General features: G+C 40.9%; 1 protein-coding gene across 3 annotated transcripts in view; it reads left to right on the top strand.

The window, feature by feature from the left end:
• ppm1ba (protein phosphatase, Mg2+/Mn2+ dependent, 1Ba) overlaps nucleotides 1-16,675 on the top strand; it is a 38,249-nt gene that overhangs the window by 14,577 nt on the left and 6,997 nt on the right. For all 3 annotated transcript variants that reach the window (XM_018725046.2, XM_018725043.2, XM_018725045.2), the window contains exons 2-5: nucleotides 7,300-8,170; nucleotides 10,575-10,692; nucleotides 12,610-12,721; nucleotides 13,162-13,219. In XM_018725046.2, the coding sequence (XP_018580562.1) occupies nucleotides 7,325-8,170; nucleotides 10,575-10,692; nucleotides 12,610-12,721; nucleotides 13,162-13,219 (1,134 nt within the window). In that variant the 5' untranslated portion in view covers nucleotides 7,300-7,324. The remainder of the gene's footprint in view (nucleotides 1-7,299; nucleotides 8,171-10,574; nucleotides 10,693-12,609; nucleotides 12,722-13,161; nucleotides 13,220-16,675) is intronic.

The following is a 16,675-nucleotide window of genomic DNA, read 5'->3' as shown; positions in this document are numbered from 1 at the left end:
AAGCCTGTGAGATATTAATAGCCCGGTGAAAGTTCATAGGTAGGAAGGGTATGCACACAGCCAGGCTGACTGGACTGTGGCATTGCAGGTCACCACCTGACTGTGCCCACTGGCCTTTTTTGGGAAAGCACTTGTCACATCCCTCCTGTGAAAAACCTTGCTGCAGAAGCAGGGCGGCTGCTTCTTATTTTTAGCAAGAGTAACCCCCTCCTCTGTTTCCTCCAAGATCTTGTCCAGAGACTGGGGTTAGAATATACCCAGCCTTTAGGGATGAAAGTGTCACTCTGGCAGTTGGGAAGAAGAAGTCACAGAATCCAGCGTCAGCTATCGCTCTGACCTGTTGCAGTCATGTTCATAGTTTTCAGCTTCTCATTGTATCTATGTAATTTGATATTTGATAAATGGTTTATTCACAGTGATACCCATACCCAGTGCAGTGATGACTTATAATCACTCTGTTCGAGAAACTTTATCAACCTTTAGCATCAAAATATAAAGAACAAAAGTGACACACTTCTCAGCAAGATCCTGCTGAAACTATCATTCTTGTTACTTTTTTCTGTTGTACAGTACTTTAACTTAATTTTTAAATATGCATTTCAAGAGACAGAATTTTTATAAACGATGGTCTTAAACATGTTTTATACAGTGCAAATTTGTAGAGATCTATAAAATAACTTTCCCTGTTGGTGACAAAAGGACTAATTAAAAAAAGGAAATATTTTAAACAGCTTTATTTTTTTCTTGTTTTCACCCAAAAAACAGTACCAGTGACATTAACAACTATCCTAATGCTTCGCAGAAATATTATGATTACAAATGTCAGTCTTGTTATCCCTGGCTAGCTTAATTGAAATGAAAGGTAGAATTTCAAAATTCCTTTACATTTTAAGCAACACATACATTGATAAAGCATGAATGCATGCTGTTATTTCAGATATTTAATGCTGATAGTAAGCAAATGATTACATTGTTAAATGATCTTTATAGCCAATGGCAAAATGTTTTTGTATACATAATAAAATGAAAAAAGAGGCCGACAGAAGTAAATGATGGTAAAACAGGAGGTAGAGAGGGCAAGGGAGTCTGCACCTTAAACAAGCAGCCTTGGAGTCATTGGATTAAAAATGTGGTGGTCTTTTTCACTGTCAGCTTTTTCATTTTTGGAGCCTCTGAAATGAGCACTGAAACATGTTAGGCAGGGAAAATAGGTGTCTGATTTATTTGAAAATTGTATGTCCTCATTATTTTGACAAGGTTCATGTGGTCTCTGAATACTTATTTCCATAACAGAGGATGTCAAATGCTTCAAGCTAATTATTCCTTATTTGTATATAAAAATGCAAATATTTTCCAAAGGAAGTTTTTTCCTCTCTGCAGTATCCATTTCAAAGTGCATATGAATCATTGTTTTAAAATTCAGATGTTTAAATGGGTCGCTTCAGACAATCCATATCATCATATCCATATGGTGAATTCTTGGGGTTTCTGTTGCATGAAGATGTAATTAGTATTTTTACACGAAGTTTCATGGGAATAATCATTGATGGAATAGTAAATTAACCACTAGATACAGCGATACCTTTCGTCACATCTGTAAGACCACAACTACCATTATGCAGTCAGTTATGTTTTTTTAATATGTAATTTGCCTAATGCCTGATTTTGATTGGTAATACCTTTAGGTGTCTATTTTTGGCCATGTGTAATGTTCTTACTGTTGAGGTTTGGTTAAAGCTGCTTAAAGCACCTTGATTCTTTGTAAACCATGTACAATTAGGGACAGTGTGAGTATAATGATATGGAAGTCTAGGCATAACCCAGCTTTATATATAAAAGCTTTATAAAAACAAACTCAGATGTTGTTTACTCTACTACATACAATCAGATTTTAATGTTTGAAAGAAAATGCTTAGAATGAGGGGATGAGCTTTGTGTACCTGTTGCCAGCAGACAGTGGTTTGTATTTGGTGAATTAAGTAATTATTTTTTCTCCCAACAGAATATATAAAGAAGTTCAGCAGTTTGTAGATTATCATGGCAGTCAACATCATAAGCAAAACACCTACGTTTCTCAGAAGTGTGAGTCAGTAAGGTGTGGAGTGTGGTAGGTGTGAAATGGGCAGTTTGCGTGGGCTTTTGTAACTGTGTTGAGAAAACGATGGAAGACTCTTGTTGAATCATGTCTTTTTTTAATGCATTCTAAGAATAAAACACAACTTCATCTCTGATGATGGCTATGAAACTTGTGTATAGTGTTAATTCTTTATGTGGGTGGCTTGTGCCATGGAGTAAGTGGAGTCATAGTTAACACCTGTGGCATTTGAGTCAGACAGGTCTTCAGTGGATCACTGCAGCTGGCTCAGATTCTGCTGAACTGGGAAGAACTGGGGTGAACACACACTTGTGAAATGTGTTCTCTTTGTTGCTGTGCCTTTTCCATTAAACTATAAAACTTAAAGTTCTTGTGGACTGAACATATAGATGGACCCTTGCGGTACTGAGTTCGTCTGGATCCTTCTAGGTGATCGACAGTGAGGAGGGTGTTTGACAAAGCTGGAGAGAGCTTCCAGAAAGTGTCTTCTGGTTTTGTATTTGAAGCAGACACAAAAGTCGATGAATGACGGATAGCAGTGCGTGTGCTTGTATTGCACCTCTCCAATGTCACATGACATCAGGGACTGCTAGGATGAGGCTATCTGAGTAACATGCTCAGGAAATCCTAGTGCTTCAATCAACTGTCTTTTGCTTTGTAACCTAATTCCTAATTTAATTGGGGTGTAGTTAGCAATCATTAATTTCATTGAGTGGATTTCAATGTAAAATCCCCACACATGAGAAAGGCACAGACCTGGGGAGTATTTTTTCTTTTCTGTAGATATGTCTCACTCAAAAAACTAAGGTTGATGTTGTTTCGTGTGTGAAAACATCCTTGATATGGAGGGGAAAGAAAAGTTTGGTCTCCACACAATAAATAATGGATAAAACCTTAAACTGCTTCCAATCAAGTACTATTTACCCACTACATGTTCAGTGGTATACAGCATAGAGAGGAGCTGTTGGTCTCAGAGACATTTACACATAAAGGATGTCTTTTTTTTTTTTTTTTTTTGACTTGTGACTTGTCTTGAAAGGCTAAAGTCTTCCCTAAAGCTTGTGACAGTCAGACCCCCCTGCAGGAACCTCTGATAATTCAGCAATTCATTTTTGCCTTTAGGGCATGTTAAAAGGGCATCATCTGAAATATAGACTTGAGATAAATCTTTTTTTTTTTTTCCCCCCCCCCCCCCCCCCCTCAGTTTCTGTAATGTGAGAGACATGTGGTTCCACTGGTCCAGATCTTTACTGCCCACACAAGGGAAAATGTTAAAGGTCTTCATTAAAGACCAGAATATAGCCTAGGTGTGGTCTCACCCTGACTCATCTCTTCTGCCATGTTATTGCAAAACGGAGATAGCGGCTCAAAGAGGGAAACGGCAGGGACCGTGTCATTTATGTGCTGAGAATGTGGCTGACAGTAGTGTATTACACAAATATCTTCCCTTGCTTTCAGTTTTTAACACTGCAAGAAGCCACATTAACTGCTTCAGAACAGTAAAAGTTTTTAAAAAAAGCTTTAGTGATGATTGGTGAAAATGGTAATATGGGAAAACTTAATTATACATAAGTTATTATATATATATATGTGTGTGTGTGTGTGTATATATATATATATATATATATATATATATATATATATATATAAAATTATAATTGGGAACATGTCAGTAATGTCAGCCTGGTATAAAGAAGGAAAGATGTTGTCACAGGGCAGCCATAAGTACAATCATGCGTTCTGAAGCTGTGGTCAACAAACGTTAACCATAACTAAGAGAGAGTAATTTCAGCAATCGCCTCAGACCCATGATATAACATTGTTCTCCAGTGACCTCTTATTAAACCAAACTATAGACGGTGGAGTGTCTTTAGGGTTTCCTTAAAGTATCTGTTTCGGAATCGTACGATGGGGGTAAAATCATTGTGGAAGGGCAGCATGGTAGGCCCCAATTGAGTTTATGATGTGTTTGTGTTGTTCTGATGGCATATTTTGGTACAGCAGCATCCTGGTTAACATTTTAATGTTAACAACAGGGTGGCATGGTGGCACAGCAAGTAGCACTACTGTCTCACAGTGCCTGGGTGATACGAGAGGACATGGGTTTGATCCTTGCTCAGTCTGTGTGGAGTTTGCATGTTCTCCCCATGTCCGTGTGGGTTTCCTCCCACAGTCCAAAGACACGGTGTTCAGGTTCCCCCATAGTGTGTGTGTTCCACTGCTCTATGGATGAGTGACCCAGTGTAAGTAGTGTATCTAGCAGTGTAAGTCACCTTGGTGAATAAGCTATGTGGGCAAATAACACTACATAGAGTTCACTGATAGTCACTTTGGAGAAAAGCGTCTGCTAAATAAATAAATGTAAATTTTTAATATTTCACATTATGAACGAGTGTAATGATTTTATTGTGATCCTTCCGCTCTTGTGAGAGTTTGAGCTGTTATAATGAACTGTTTGAAGACCTGGGCAATACTTTAGACCACTTTAGTCTTAAAGTGTCCGATCATTCAGCCGAGTGAGAAGGTTCCTAAAGAGACTATAATTGCTTTAGATTTAGTTGTCTGTGTACAATCTAACATTAATGAATGAGTTAGTCAAACCACTGTTGCCTTTTGAAAGTGAAGTTGTTCACTGACATTGTGGAATTTTAAATGATCTATGTAGTTGGGAAAAAAACATTTCCCTTTTTATTTGTCAAATGATATTCGTCTTTTCCTGTGCCCATTAATCCTGGGACTTCAGATGTAAACTGTTTTCTAAGGCTCATGGCTTTCATATATTTTCTTGTCCTTCATTGTTTTGACACTTCTAACAATGTTAGGTCTTTGTGCTGATAAAAGGAAAACAATGCCATGTTTTATATACTTAGAATCAGTTTATTACATCATAGATACTCTCAATACTGCACACGAATGAAATAAATTACTCCCATATTTCCAAATTAAAAATTTAATTTACTAATTTCCTAATTGGAAATTTGTTCAAGAATCAAGTCTACATCCATATTTCTCCGTTTGTTGTGTAAATGCACTTTTGTTTACTCTGAATTGTATATTGCTTTGAAGAAATGCATATGTTAAATTCATAAATGTAAACGTTTCAAGTGCATAAATGAACCATATCTGGTCAGGGTAACCTTTTTCCCCCCAGACATAGGAGTAGTGTTGCTCTGAAAGTATACGCATTTTATCTTGGTTGGTTTAAACATCCCAGTAATTGTATAGATGGTTGTCCCAAAGCCACAATTCTAATAATCAAATTCCTAGACATGTTTATTTAGTTCTTTGACTGTACACTTTCCTGTAGTTTGTTCTGCTCACAAGAACCATACGTTCTAGCGCGGCCCCTTCAGTCCTCCCTTATAGTGCTCCTTGATCCCTGGTGACTGGTCCAACTCTGTCACTTGTTGGAAAAACCCTCTTTTTGGCAGCCACCCTTTCCTCCACCCTCCTCTCACGCTGCAATCTGGTTGATTATTTGGATTTATGGGTGTTAATTTTTAGAAGCAGCATGTTGGCCTGAATGCTATCCCTGCTCTTGTCTAGGTAATCTGCATATTTTTGTCAGGTTATTTCTGCTGTCACATTTATATGTGGAGGAAGTGGCATCTGTTGAGCTTTTAATGGCTTTAGACCTGCATTCTATGCAATTTCACTCCCGTCTTTTATGGGAGTGATTGATACCCGTGTTGGCAATGTGCTGTGTTGCACAGGGCGGATGCAAGGTTCTAACATGGAATTTACATATGCTGCCCAACAATGGGGGGGCGTGGTGGCGCAGCGGGCTTGGCCTGTGCCTGCTCTCTGGTGGGTTTGGGGTTCGAGTCCCGCTTGGGGTGCCCTGCGGCGGACTGGCGTCCTGTCCCAGGTGTGTCCCCTTCCCCTCCAGCCTTACTCCCTGTGTTGCCGGGTTAGGCTCCGGTTCACCGCAACCCCGCTCGGGACTAGCGATTTCAGTCTGTGTGCGTGCCCAACAATGTATTATTAATTTTATTGTTGAATTTCATTTTTACAGCTAATTACATTTTGGTTCCAGAGCTTCGAGAGTATGACACGCAGGAGGAAGGAAGACCTCTTCAGCATACTTTTCATCAGTTAGCTAAATTGAATCAGTTGAATTCTGAAGTAGTTGTAGCAGTGTATCTTGGTACCTGACTTTTAAGGTTACTTGAGAGCATTAACTCCAATAGGTCATGGTTTCAATGTAGTCACCAATAAATCCTAATTTTTGCTTTTGCTTAAATTGTATGTCATCAAGTCTGTGGTACAACAACATTTAAAGCAGAAAAAGCACACAAGTCAAAAGGCTAGTTTCTTGGGTGTGCTCTAAAGGGGGCATTTTGAAAAGCCAATGAGCCAAGCTAATTGTTTTGTGCTTTAATATGCAATATTATTTGAAAGTTGATGGGTTTATTGTCACAGGAAGTTGCAGGAAAATAGGTAATTGGTTTGCTCGCAGTTTAGAAATGTCTAATACCCTTGGATCCCAGATGTAGGCTAGTCTCTACAGAATGGTGATGCAGTAACGCTCTTATTCTTCACCTCTCTTGACCCCCATGGGCTTACACGCAGCTCTTGTTTGGTTAATAGTCCTCCTCTTGGTTAGCTCTGGAACGTCACATTTAGCCAGAACCTGACTGTTTTAGGCTCTAGCATGTCACTTCACTTGCAAGCCAAGCTAGAGAATCGGTATAGCAAGGTGCAGGAGGTTGAGTCTTTAATGAATGAATCAGAAGGCCTCTACATTGAATTTCTGCCTTCTCTGTATGCACAGGGGACAGAGGGTGGAAGCATTCTGGTATCCTATGCAATGTCAGAACTGTCAAGAGAGGGGGCCCAAGGAGCAGTGGTACAAGAGTACAAAGCAACTGATAATGGATAATGCTGGTCTGGGCCACATTGAAAAAGTACAAGGCACTGGACAGACATTTAAATACTTATGAACATTTCCATACCTTGCACTGTTTTTTTGAGAAGTGTAAATATTCTCATTATTTGACATAGCATTAACTTCCTTTCCAGGAACTGTTTTAAAGGTTTTTGTTTTGACCTGCTTCTAACTGATTTATCTATTGAAACAGTATGTTAAGTATGATGGTCAAGGTTCAAACAGCAACTGGTTTCAGTCTGCTTGGAGCTACTATGTTGCTTACTTGGCATTTGTTTTGAACTTGCTCTCCTTGTTCTCTTTCTCAATCTCTCAGCTGGTTCCAGGAGGTGCAGTGAAGCATGGGGGCATTTCTGGACAAGCCGAAGACGGAGAAACATAATGCGCATGGCTGTGGGAATGGGCTACGTTTTGGCCTGAGCAGCATGCAGGGATGGCGGGTGGAGATGGAAGATGCACACACGGCTGTTGTGGGCCTGCCACATGGCCTGGATGACTGGTCCTTCTTTGCTGTCTATGATGGGCATGCTGGATCACGTGTGGCCAACTACTGTTCCAAGCACCTGCTGGAGCACATCACGGGTAGTGAGGGTTTCCGTGGTGCTGAGCGGGCCGGCCCTGGGGGCGAGCCCGCCGTGGAGGCTGTGAAAAGCGGCATCCGCGCCGGATTCTTGAAGATCGACGAGTATATGCGCAGCTTCTCTGACCTACGCAACGGCATGGACCGCAGTGGCTCCACAGCAGTAGCTGTACTACTGTCACCTGAGCACCTGTACTTCATCAACTGTGGTGACTCGCGGGCTGTGTTGTATCGAGGATCCCGTGTCTGTTTCTCCACGCTAGACCACAAGCCCTGCAACCCACGTGAGAAGGAACGCATTCAAAATGCTGGCGGCAGTGTCATGATCCAACGGGTCAATGGCTCATTGGCTGTCTCGCGTGCCTTGGGGGACTATGACTACAAATGCGTTGATGGCAAGGGCCCCACAGAGCAGCTGGTGTCACCTGAGCCTGAGGTGTTTGAGATCCCACGCTCTCAGGAGGATGAATTTGTTGTGCTGGCCTGTGATGGTATCTGGGATGTTATGAGCAACGAGGAGCTCTGCGAGTTTGTCAAGTCACGCCTGGAAGTGACAGACGACCTAGAGAAGGTCTGCAACGCTGTGGTGGACACCTGCTTGCACAAGGTATGTTACATGCGCTTATGGAGCTTTAGGATGTCAGAGTTCATACTGATCAAGGTACCCTGAGTACCTCAGAGAAGGACCAAGGCTTTGAGCTCTTGATAATAGTTTTTTTATACTTATGTTTGTGAACAAAGTAAAGTATTTCTTATTTTTAGTTGGACAGGTGGGATTGCAGGGTGAGAAATTTGAAGGTAACGGTTCTTATAAAAAAAAAAAGACTTTGTTGAGCGAGCTCATGATGAAGCTCTGATGTTATGCTACTGTTTATCCTATGGTTTGATTACTGAAACCAACTTTACCCATCCCTGTTCTGTGCTTATCCCTTAAAATTAAAAATCCTGATCCTTTTTTCTACCACTTGCTTTATAAGCATGAATTCCATTTTTCAGAAATAGCGAGAAGGCGCAGAACCTGCATTCGTTTCCATAATACATTCAGCGTAGCTTAGTTTTCATGAAACTGACGCTACGTCCGTACAAAATTTAAACAGTGATATTTACAGAAATCTTTTCAGAAACAAGTGTGTACCTCCCTGGTAGTGTTTGACTAACTCAGTGTGCACTCAGGGTTCTTTCTGTTTCACCCAAAGGCTTTGCTTGGGTGCAGCTAATGGAAGACTTCTGTTTTCTTCTTGGGCTTATTCAGGTTTAAGAGTTTACTATGTATATGAATAAAAAATGCTGTTTGGTGAGAACTAGGCATGAAGTCAGCTTTAGGGCTGTTCTTTTGTTCTTTTATCTTTTTTTTTTTTTTTTTTTGAATGGGAAAATAGCACACATCCCTCAAAGGATATATTTTTTATTTGTTTTACATCTGTTTAGAAATCTAGCTATTTCACAGTTATGCTCCTTATAACCTGGGCATCTGCTGAAACCTCACACCTTTTTTCAGTTGTACATCCATTTATATAATGTTTGCAATTACTGATGAAAATACACAATATTCAGCATATCCTGAAATACAATAAAAGTACACATATTTACCATAGCAAAAATCTTGGCTTTTAATTTTCAAGTAAACATGCATTACACTTTCAGAAAAGTTTGAGTATGGAAAGCATTTCTTAAAGTAGGGTTAAGGTCTTTAACATTTTCATAATTGTTTCATATTTGGAGCACATGGGATGAAGCACCATGTTTTGTTGTTAGGCTTCAATACTGGATGCAAATAAAAGGATGGGTAAAGAGCAGCTGCCACAGGGTAAACACAGACTTGAAATTTACTGTGTGTGACATGGTAAACAGAGTACTCTGTAGAGGTAGTTGCTTGCTTGCCTAATATTAAAACTACAGTTGACACAGGAGCCCACTTTCTTTCAAATATGTTGTCATAAATGTGTTTGATCCAAATGTTCTGTGTCTTGGTTCTTTTTTTGTTTGCAGTAGCGCTTTTTCTGAAATTGTCATGTTGATATGGCACACTATACATTACATCCTTGATGTCAACAGAAATAGAGCAGCAAAGAAATAGTTCAGTGAATATTTCACTTGTCAGAAACATTGTGCCAAGACAATTGTAGCAGGCAGTTTGAAGGTGTTTAGAAAGTGTATGTGATGGTTTTTAACACCGAATGGGTTTCTTTAGTAGTGGAGTTAGATATACCCTGAACGGCTTTAACTATTTTAGGAATCATGGTGGTAACATTGGTCTGAGGTATTGACAGATGACCAGGTATGACTAGATAAGTGAAAAGGTACCGTTTAAGTCAACTTAACATACGTTATTAAGGTTATGTGTTAGAATGAAGTATAACATGAAGGCAATACCAACAGGTGAATAAAAAGTATTTGTACAAATTCTGTGAAGGTACAAGTAAAAACTTTTTATCTTTTAACTTTTTCCATTTTATCCCGTCATTTTGAAGTTGGCAGTTTGTGCTGAGGATTGGAGGAGATGACTTTATACTCTTCTCTCTCCTCCCTCTGCTCTTCCTCTCAAATTCGCCTGGCTGTTCCTGTCAATGGAAAAAAGGGCGTTTGTTTCCATTTTTAGCAGCCATGATAAATTCTCATCTAAGTTAAACGGGGGTTTCAACTCTCTCCTCCAGCAGAAACACGACCTGCCTTCTAGTTTGAAGTAACTGTACGTGTGAACAGAACGTCACCAGTTCATGTCCTTGAAGGGGTTCCTCAGTTTTGCCACAGAGAAAGGGAGCTGAAATGAACAAAGTGTACAGTGGCAAGCTGTGGAAGTAACAACATCTAAAAAAATAAGCTAAGAAGTAGAATAATAAAAGGCATCCTGCTGATGTGAAATCAGTTGACAAAATCATTACATTGTTCTCTCTCATTGTCTCTCTCTCTCACACACACAAACACAGTGAAAAGACTGTTCTCAGCTGTGGCAGTGCGTAGGGGTGCTTGTTTACTCAGCGTGACTCCTCGGTCTCTGTCTGCCCTTTCAGGGAAGCCGGGACAATATGAGTGTGGTGTTGGTGTGTTTGCCAAACGCCCCCAAGGTGTCAGAGGAGGCTGTAAAGAGAGACGCTGAACTGGACAAGTACCTGGAGTCTCGCGTGGAAGGTGAGCAATGCTTGAGGGTGACCTCTTCGTACTCCTCCCTCCCCCTCTTTTTTTCCCATTGTCCTTTTTGTCTGTCTCTCTCTCTCTCTCTCTCTCACACACACACACACACAGGGGTGCTCATCCCTGCTGTAGCTCTATAGATGCTTTTGTACTTCTCAAACTACACACACCTACCACTGAAACTTTCTCTATTAGACCAGCATCACACACGAACATGTATCCCTTCCTTGGTGACGTGTGCGAGAAAGTGCACTGCTACCCCAGCCCCTGGAAATCTCAAAACCGTGTTTAACAAACAGACCAAAGGGGTCCCTCCTGTCCCCCATCATCTCTTCTGACACCTTTCATGTTTACAGTAGGAAAAGAGCTTCATTCCATGTATGAACTTGTATCCCTTGGGTCCTGTAGATAAATGTCAGTGGGGTTTTGGGGGTGGTGTGGTGGGCCACAGGGCAAGAGGTGTTGTAATAAAAATTCCCTTTCTACATTGATCCCATCTCCCCCCATGACAGAGTGCCTGTCACTCAGAGAGGAATGAACCGCTTGTTATTCTGACCTACTTTTGCTGCAGGCTTCAGCGGTGCTCTGAGAAGTTGAGTCTCTGCTGTGTTGCTTTTCATATTTTAATTTTTTTTTTTTTTCCTGGCTCTTTAAAACATTCTGGCACAGCAGTGTGAGTTTTGTGAAGCCCTGAGGTTATGTAAACTCTTCCTCTCGGTGTTGGCTGCTAGAGTCAACCCAGCTTTGGAACGGCCTTTCACTGGGGCGGCGCTGCTGTTCTGCTTCAGGAATGTGCTGGCGGAACATCGGGCTGGCTGCGGGCCCGTGCCCCAGACTGGACTTCAGGGTTTTCTCCTGCAGTCTCGCTGTGGGGGAGAAGTCTGCGGGGGCATTGCTGTAGTGGGGGTGGGGTGACTCTGCCCCTGCCCTCCTCGTGCAGTTAGTTGGTGAGTCTGGGAGAAGTGTCGCACTGGACAGTGTACTTTGGTGGGGGTATATTTGTCAAAGTTTTGTCTTTCACATTTGGAGACAGGGGATTTTGTCAGTTTAAATGTACTTAAACATTAATTTGTCCAATAAAAAAATTATTTACGGTATTTGCGGTTGAGTCAGTCGACTCTTTGACCACTTACTTGGCTTTCATGCAAAGGGAGCATATGGAAGTGGTTTACCGTTGCCTTGTTCATTGCCTGTCTTTGGACTGTGGGAAGAAACCCAAAGAAACACTGGCAGAACATGCAAACTCCACACAGACAGAGCCGGATTTGAACCCAGATTCAAAACCGCAGCCCGTTGCCTGTGAGGCACTAACACTACCTGCTGCACCACCATACTACTAAAAAATTGATGAACACAATATTGAAGTCTTTTTAATGGCAAACTTAGTGTGGGACTTCAAATAGGCAATATTTTTAGATTACATAAAAGCTTAATTTGGCATTGAACATTACTTTTTCAAGATGCAGACGGTTGTCTTATGGCATAAAGTGGTGTGTGTCTGACACCATAGTGTGTGTCTGACCTGTGTGATGAGATGGTGTCTCTGTCAGGATACTGTTGCTTTCAGTCAGAGATGACTTGGCCGCCAGTTCTACATCATCTGATCAGAGTTGAATTTCGACCCTGGCATGCTTGCCACGAAGCATTCCCCAGCCACCGTTGCGGTCATACAGTCTCCCTCCCCTCCCTCATCTGACACACTGAGTCTTGATCTTTATGTGCTTCTCTGGCCCCACGTTGCTCTAGATATCTCTTGTTGTCTCTTGTCTCAATTCACACATAAACAGGTGTCACACCCTGCCTTCATGGCTGGTGACTGAAATTTAATGTTTAATAACTAATCACTCTTCTTTTGTTCCAGAGTATCTTAACTTGGTAGTTTATGCTCTGCCCATTTGTAACCTTTTCCTCCAGAAATTATGGAGAACTCTGGAGAAGAAGGTGTTCCTGACCTGGTCCATGTGATGCGCAACCTCTCCACGGAGAACATCCCAAATCTGCCACCAGGGGGAGGCCTCGCCAGCAAGTATGGCCTTAAATGCCAGCACAACAGATACTTACTGATAGATAGGGACTCAAGATGCTTTCCTTGCTCACCTCACTGTATAACTTGTAACTGGTGTGCAGGTTGATCCCTGTTTCACCTGTTTGTGCAGCTTATGTAAACCTGCTACATTTCTGCTGATTTGTGTTGAAGTTTTACTTTAGTTTTATTTTAGCCTGCCCAGGAGTTTGTTCAACCTCACTTTCTGTCAATATGGGTTGACAGTAATGTGTAAGGTGACAGCTATGATAGTTTGGCAATGCACATTAAATTATCTGTGTCTTTCGTGGACATGGGCTCCAGTCAACATGGCTTGGTGATTGTAAATGTATTGTCTGGAGAGTGCTACAGCTTGTGAGTGTTTGCTGTTTGTCCCCCACCTTTCATATGATGTGACCATGTCTGGTCCCCTTCTCCCTCAGGCGCAGTGTCATTGAGGCAGTGTACAACAGGCTGAATCCTCACAGAGAAGAGGATGGGGTGAGTGTTAACTTCTTGCCTATCCAGGCATTATGTATGCTTCCAGTGTAATATTTGCACATATGAAAAAGTATTATACTTATAATGTATTTACTTGCCCCTTCCTTAACCCAGCATAGAGCCTCCTGCCCCTATTGCCACACCATGAGACACACCTTTCCTGTCAAACAGGAAACAGAAATATTTAATGAAGATGAGAAATTAGGAGCTGGAGTTTCTCAAACACTGAAATTCTTCATGGGCTTTTAAAATTTCAATCTCTCCTGTCTTATCCAAAAAGCTGATTAAAAAAGCAATAGCCTCGTATCTCTTCCACAGAATGTAAGGAATGTCTCATGATGTCTCTGCCTCTTGTGTTTGGAGAATATAGAGCAGGGTATTGTGGGATACACTGTGTGCCTGTATCCATGAGCCCTTAAGTATATTTTTTGCATAATGTATTGTGAAGTAAGGAGACGCCTATGCATTGTGTATCTGGATACTCGAGAGGTTTTTTTGCTGTTGTGATGTTATTTCCAGTTGTCAGTGTAATGTAGTGCGTCATGCATGGACACAATGCATTATGAGCTGTTGAGAGAAGTGGTGGGGGGTTGGTGGGTTTGAATTTCTCTCCTTTGGCACATCCAAGAGCCCTTTCAGTTTAATCCAAACTCAGGCCCTCTGTGCACATGGTGTGTGCATGTGTGTGCCTGCTGGGTGGGAGAGTGTTTGTGTTCACCTGGCAGAGCAGGGGGGTTGACTCTTGGACTGTCCTGGGGCAATGTGTGGTGATGGCAGTCTCTGTTTGCCCTCTGTGGAAACAAGTGGGGATTGTGGCTGGTTAAGGGGTTCCATGTCACTGTTTGTTGCCTGCAATGTGGAATAGTGTAGAGGAGATAATGTGATCATTATGCTTCGCCTTGGAAGCGTGCAAACTGGTGTCCGTATGTATATGTAAGTGTGTGGACATGGGTGTGTATGTGTCTGTATATGTGAGTGTACACGTGTGGACATACCTTTCTGTCTCTGTGTGCCTTTACTGCTCCTGCTGCTGCTGTTGAGGCTGTTGCCTAGAAGAGTTTAGCAAAGCCCAAGGGACAAAAAACAATTTACCAAAAAAACGCACCATGCACACTTCTGACACAAATGGAGATCTGCCTCTGATCATCTGTTGATCTTCTCAAAAAAAGCAGAACCGACTGCTAATTGGCACTTCTGTCCTGTAGCAAGTTGGTAGTATGTCTTGGTTTGTTTTGGGTAGTACTGGCATGCCACATGTGAAGAAGCAGCCATCTGAACACGTCCACTGAGGTGACAGGAGGCGCAGCCTGCTGTACGGAAGAGGTGTGGAGCGGGAAAGGCCCCATGGGCATAGCCTTTGTAGTAGGCGAGAGGTAGCTGCTTGCTTCCATAGCAGCAATAACTTCAAGCCTCCGTCAAGCCTTGCCCTGCACCTGGCTAACGCAATGTCAACCTCTGATTAATGCAGCCCTCCTGTTTCATTTGGTAAGTTGACATATATGTATGTTTGTCTTTCCCACTTCTTTTTGGGTGCATATTCTTGGGGGTTCCTGTTTGGTAGCTTCTACAGGAAGTAGAAAGCTTTTCATTGCTCTTCTCTTTCACGAGGCAGGAGGAGGAGTTACTGGTGAGCCCTCAGATCTCATTGTTGCAGAACATCATTGCTAGGCACCTTCAGTTTCCCAGAATACCACAACACTCTAGCTTTCCTGCTAGCAGAAGACTGACTCCTGAAATAGAAACTTCAACACTCAGTTTATTCAGAATATTTTACAGCATTGGCAAATGGCACAATGATATGGTAGTCTTCAGGGTTTACAGCCTTTGCACGTTTTGGTATGTTAGACTTAGTTATGTATTTTGCTGTCGTCTTCATATTTTTTTAGTGGTACAAGGTTTCATTGTGTTGATGAAAAAACAATTTATTTTAAACTAATATTTGTCTTTTAAACATGACATGTCCAGTTCTTTGTGTTTTCTTTCTGGAAGTCATGTACTCCTTTGTTTAAAAAAATGTTCCTTTCTAGAGCAGGCATTTTTAAAAATAATTTTACGTTATTCTTTTGGATTCTACATTTACGTTGCCATCTATATATTTTTTTATTTTAAAATGTAAACTAAAAGAATGAGAAATGGTACAGGCAGCAGGTATTGTAGTGGTTAGAACTGTTGCCTTTGTATTCAAAAGGCACATGTTTGAATTTCATCTGCTGTTGTAATACCCTTGAGCAAGGTACTTATTCTAAAATTGCTCCAGTAAAAAAAATTACACAACTTTGTAGATCAGTGTATACAGCTGTAACATTGTAAGCTGCTCTGGAGAAAAGCATCAGCTAAATGAACAAATGCACATTTAATAAAAAAAAAAATGTAATCTACTTTTAATTTGGTTGCCTTAAGCCAGGGCTGTCTGCGTGCAAAACTGAAGTGACAGTGTTCACAAAAATGAATAATTTTAAATTAAAGTTGTCTTGTGCTACATACATCATTTTATGCCTCCTTCTGATTAACTGTTTGCTAATTGCATTTTTGAACAAATTCATTTTATACTGGCTCCTCATCTTTTGAATATTCAGGTTATGAACTGAAAAATACAAGCACTTGTATTTTTAGAGTTTATTTTTAACCCGCAGTTCCTCACTGTTATGTTTTCTAAAAGTTCTGCTGGCAAAGGAAAATCAATGTGTTTCCACCCTCAGGTGTTGGCTGGCAGTAAAACACACCCAAACAGTACAGCAATCTGGAACAGACTTGTTTCCACAGGATTTTGCAGTGTTTATAATTCTTAGCTGGGATTTGTGAGACACAATGATAAGTAGCAAAATGGCAAAGGTTAGACATGTCTATGGGATGAATCAGTCACAGCTGAACAGGAGTATGTGACAGAAGGTATTATTTCCAGTCATTAAAAATTAGTTTTATTGTTGCTTGAAATTAAAATGAAAAATGTGACAGTATTTTTACTTAATATACATATTTAAAAAAATCTGACCATATATAAATTGGAGAACGTCAGTTTATTAACGTTAAACTTTTATTGATTGTGTAGATAATGAAGTTTCAAGCATCCAGAGGCTGATGAATGTTCATACTTAAAGGATGAATCTGTCAGCAACTGGGACTGAATAGGAGGTAATGGGGATGACTGATGTATCTGAGGACTGATAGGTATACTGTAGGTAGGTAACAAACACTGGTTTCTACACCCTGCTACACACCTTGTGCTTTTGGAATAAGCTTTCAACCACCACAGTCTGCACTGGACAACCATTTATTGTTGATGGATAGAAGTATAAATTAATTTTTTTAATTATTTTATCATATTTTGAGATTTTTAACAGAACCTAACCCACGAAGTAATGCAAGGGTATCTGTGTTATGCAGCTTTTACTGATTGTGTGTGGTTAATGAAATTTAAGAAATATCTACAAGCCAAATTATGAGTAGGCTTCTGGT

The sequence above is a fragment of the Scleropages formosus genome, chromosome 8 (genome assembly GCF_900964775.1).
Source record: "Scleropages formosus chromosome 8, fSclFor1.1, whole genome shotgun sequence".
NCBI lineage: Eukaryota > Metazoa > Chordata > Actinopteri > Osteoglossiformes > Osteoglossidae > Scleropages > Scleropages formosus.
This window is presented reverse-complemented; position numbering and strand designations above follow the sequence as displayed.